Genomic DNA, 4,644 nt, shown 5'->3' with positions numbered 1-4,644 from the left:
CAGCAGCAGCAGCAGCAGCAGCAGCAGAAGCAGCAAAGCAGTAGTAGCAGCAGCAGCAGCAGCAGCAGAAGCAGCAAAAGCAGTAGTAGCAGCAGCAGCAGCAGCAGTAGCAGCGGTAGCAGCAGCAGCAGCAGCAGCAGTAGCAGCGGTAGCAGCAGCAAAAGCAAAAGCAGCAGCAGAAACAGAAGCAGTAGCCGCAGCAGGCGGTGTCAAAAGGCAAAAGAAGGGCAGGTAGCAAAGAATGTGTGGGGGGTATAAAAAAGTGGGTGGCCGGAATTACCATCCCCGCCACTGTACCACGTACGTAAGTTGCCGCTAACGTTTAGCGAATCTTGTTGACATATTAGGAGGGAGTAGGGAGAAGTCTCGCTAGCAGAATAACATGCTAGAATGCAATAAATCATCTTGCTGCCGTGCGCTCTCATAGAAATATTGACACTGCAGTTATAACGAAATAGCACATTGAGGGTAATTGCTTGACATGTGGGCTTGGGTGTTTCGCGGGTAAACCTCACAGAATAAATGCAACCTCGTTCTACCGCCACTTGTTACGCAAAATAGGGTTGTAAATATTGACCTGGCAGTGAGATTTGTGTATATACGCTAAGGGATCGACTGCTTGCTCGCTCTGTCGTGAGTGGGCACGTTGTTGTTGCCTCGTAGATCAACGCTGTGAAATATCAACGCAGAGTAGGTCAACTGTATAGCAGCTGTACACATGCGAGTTAGGAAGTCATCATCAGCAGTTGAAGAACGCGACTGATGACTTAACAACCTACTCGAACCAGCCTAAATTATCGATATATATATATATATATTATATATATGTGTGTAAGTTTACCTCCATCATCTCAATTTCAAATTCACGCAATCCGGAAATTTATATTAATACTAATTTATTTTACAACATTGTCACGTCCATCAAGTTTTAGGATAATAATTATTCACATTATTATAATACCAATATAATTGATTTCTCATAATATAGCCATGATTTAAATTATAGGTGAACATATTCACGTAAATTATGATGACTAGGCCTATTTGAGCATGATGATTATGAACTACACAATAATATCAGGGGTGTATAATATAGACTATATATCTACACATTATTATGTCTGTAATATCTTTGATATCTTCATATATATATATATTATACACTTCTAATAATATGTTGCACGGGTCAACATGCATGACTATCGGCAGGCTATAGGGATATAACTTAATTGCTACGAGGTATAAGTGTGCCGTAAATAGCCATGACGCGTGGCTGGGAAGACAGAGATGTGAAGCCTCAGACGAGTGAGACCGCATGCGAAACCGGGACAGCGTGCTATACATAGAAACTCACTACCTGCGATGCAAACATGTGTATGCACGCACGCACGCACGCACGCATCATTATCCCGGTTAACGTCATGTCTGTTATAAATATATATTATATATATTATATATATTATATAATAAAACAATGTATATATATATAAATAATACGTCTGTTATTATGTATGATTTCGGTGACTGTTGCAGGCGTATTGGACAGGTTGTGTATACGTACGCTCCTCACTCAGAAGTCGAGGTGCTGGGAGACATCCAGAACAGTGTCACTAGTCTGAAGGATGCGGACCTACCGCCATTACCAAACGGTAAGCATCCACTGCGCATGCGCTGGCCGGTCGTCGACGTAACCATGGCGATATAAACAAACGAGCATCGGTATCCATTATACATACCTCTGATACCTAGAGCATCCATAGTAACCACTGTGATAACTGTGAATGATAATAACCTTCAAATGGCTTCAGTTTTCTCACCGCAATATCAAACGACAAGCTGCAGAAATCCCAAACGTCGACATTCGACCAAAAACGCAAAATAATCTCGAAAGCGGATCTAGCTTTAAAATAATCGAGAACAATATACGCTCAGTGTTTATGATTTTATCATCGCTCACATAATTTTATATGCAACTGTAAACGCAATATCCGGTGAATTCTACATGATTTAACGCGTGTACTAACGATCAACTCGCCGCTCAGAAATTATTATGACAACATTAGACTGCACTGCGCTGCACTTCGAATGCGTCTGTATATATAACAACTGGCCTTGTTAGTGTCCTTGCGTGCTTACAACGCGTGTCCATTAGCGGAACGGATTCGATGGTGCATTTGCACAGACGGTGTTTAGTCGCGCAAAAGCTTGTGTGTGCGTTGTGCTAATAATGACGTCAGCATGAGCCACGACTAATGTCGTTTACCAATTACTCTTTTCATTTCTTTTCCACTGAAGACATTTACTATCGACGCGGGAGCGTGCGTTCACTCATCAATTATACAGGTGACTTAAGATCCATGCGTAGTGAAGGTTAGTACTAACAGTGTGTGTGTGTGTGTGTGTGTGTGTGTGTGTGTGTGTGTGTGTGTGTGTGTGTGTGTGTGTGTGTGTGTGCATCTACACACGGTAGAGTGTATCTACGTCCAATACCTGCATCTACGGCATGGTGGCTGTATCTACACACGGTAGATGTATCTACGTACAATACTGCTCTACGCATGGTAACTGTATTACTACACGGTAGATGTATCTACGTACAATACCTGCATCTACGCAGGTGGGCTTGTATCTACACACGGTAGATGTATCTAGTACAATACCTGCATCTACGCATGTGGCTGTATCTACACACGTAGATTGTATCTACGTACAATACTGCATCTAGCGCATGGTGTGCTGTATCCTACACACGTAGATGTATCTACGTAAATACCATGCATCTACGCATGATAGCTGTATGTACACGCGTAGATGTATCTACGTACAATACCTGCATCTACGCATGGTAGGCTGTATCTACACGGTAGATGTATCTACGTACAATACGCTATCTACCATGGTAGCTGACTACACAGCGGTAGATGTATTACGTACAATACTGCATCTAGCGCATGTGGCTGTATCTACACACGGTAGATGTATCTACGTACAATACCTGCATCTACGCATGGTAGCTGTATCTACACACGGTAGATGTATCTACGTACAATACCTGCATCTACGCATGGTGGCTGTATCTACACGCGGTAGATGTATACGTACAATACCTGCATCTACGCATGGTAGCTGTATCTACCGCGGTAGATGTATCCTACGTACAATACCTACATCTACGCATGATAGCGTGTATCTACAGCGTAGATGTATCTACGTACAATACCTGCATCTACGCATGGTGGCTGTATCTACACACGGTAGATGTATCTACGTACAATACCTGCATCTACGCATGGTAGCTGTATTACACGCGGTAGATGTCTCGTAACAATACCTGCATCTACGCATGGTGGCTGTATCTACACAGTAGATGTATCTACGTACAATACCTGCATTCTACGCATGGGACTGTATCTACACACGGTAGATGTATTACGTACATACCTACATGCTACGCATGGTGGCTGTATCTACACACGGTAGATGTATCTACGTACAATACCTGGCATCTACGCATGGTAGGCTGTATGTACACACGCGGTAGATGTATCTACGTACAATACCTGCATCTACGCATGGTAGCTGTATCTACACACGGTAGATGTATCTACGTACAATACCTGCATCTACGCATGTGGCTGTATCTACACACGGTAGATGTATCTACGTAATACCTGCATCTACGCATGGTGGCTGTATCTACACACGGTAGATGTATCTACGTACAATACCTGCATCTACGCATGGTAGCTGTATCTGACACGGTAGATGTATCTACCGTACAATGACCTTGCAATCTACGCATGGTGTGTATCTACACGAGTATAGTATCTACGTACAATACCTGCATCTAACGCATGGTAGCTGTATCTACACACGGTAGATGTATCTAACGTACAATACCTACATTACGCATGGGTAGCTGTATCTACACGCGGTAGATGTATCTACGTACAATACCTGCATCTACGCATGGTAGCTGTATGTACACGCGGTAGATGTATCTACGTAAATAACCTGCATCTACGCATGGTAGCTGTATCTACACACGGTAGATGTATCTACGTACAATACCTGCATCTACGCATGGTAGCTGTATCTACACGCGGTAGAGTATCTATGACGTACAATACGCTGCAATCTACGCATGGTGCTGTATCTACACACGGTAGATGTATCTACGTACAATACGCTACATCTACGCATGGTGGCTGTATCTACACACGGTAGATGTATCTACGTAGCAATACCTGCATCGTACGCATGTGGCTGTATCTACACACGGTAGATGTATCTACGTACATTACCTCATCTACGCATGTAGCTGTATCTACACACGGTAGATGTATCTACATAATACCTGCATCTACGCATGGTGGCTGTATCTACACACCACGGTAGATGTATTACGTACAACACTGCATCTACGCATGGTAGCTGTATCTACACACGGTAGATGTATTACGTACATACCTGCATCTACGCATGGTGGCTGTATCTACACACGGTAGATGTATCTACGTACAATACCTGCATCTACGCATGGTGGCTGTATCTACACACGGTAGATGTATCTACGTACAATACCTGCTCTACGCATGGTGGCTGTATCTACACACGGTAGATGTATCTACGTACAATACCTGC

The 4,644-nt window shown here is 43.2% G+C and overlaps 1 protein-coding gene across 1 annotated transcript in view; it reads left to right on the top strand.

The window, feature by feature from the left end:
• Window positions 1–4,644, top strand: part of LOC106807603 (high affinity cAMP-specific and IBMX-insensitive 3',5'-cyclic phosphodiesterase 8A-like) — a 37,346-nt gene that overhangs the window by 9,566 nt on the left and 23,136 nt on the right. The window contains exons 3-4 of the mRNA XM_014809997.1: window positions 1,534–1,649; window positions 2,296–2,370. Coding sequence (XP_014665483.1) covers window positions 1,534–1,649; window positions 2,296–2,370 — 191 coding nt within the window. The remainder of the gene's footprint in view (window positions 1–1,533; window positions 1,650–2,295; window positions 2,371–4,644) is intronic.

Source organism: Priapulus caudatus, unplaced genomic scaffold (genome assembly GCF_000485595.1).
Source record: "Priapulus caudatus unplaced genomic scaffold, Priapulus_caudatus-5.0.1 Scaffold225, whole genome shotgun sequence".
Classification (NCBI taxonomy): Eukaryota; Metazoa; Priapulida; class Priapulimorpha; order Priapulimorphida; family Priapulidae; genus Priapulus; species Priapulus caudatus.
Note: the sequence above shows the minus strand (reverse complement) of the source record. Positions and strands in the feature narration are given on the sequence as shown.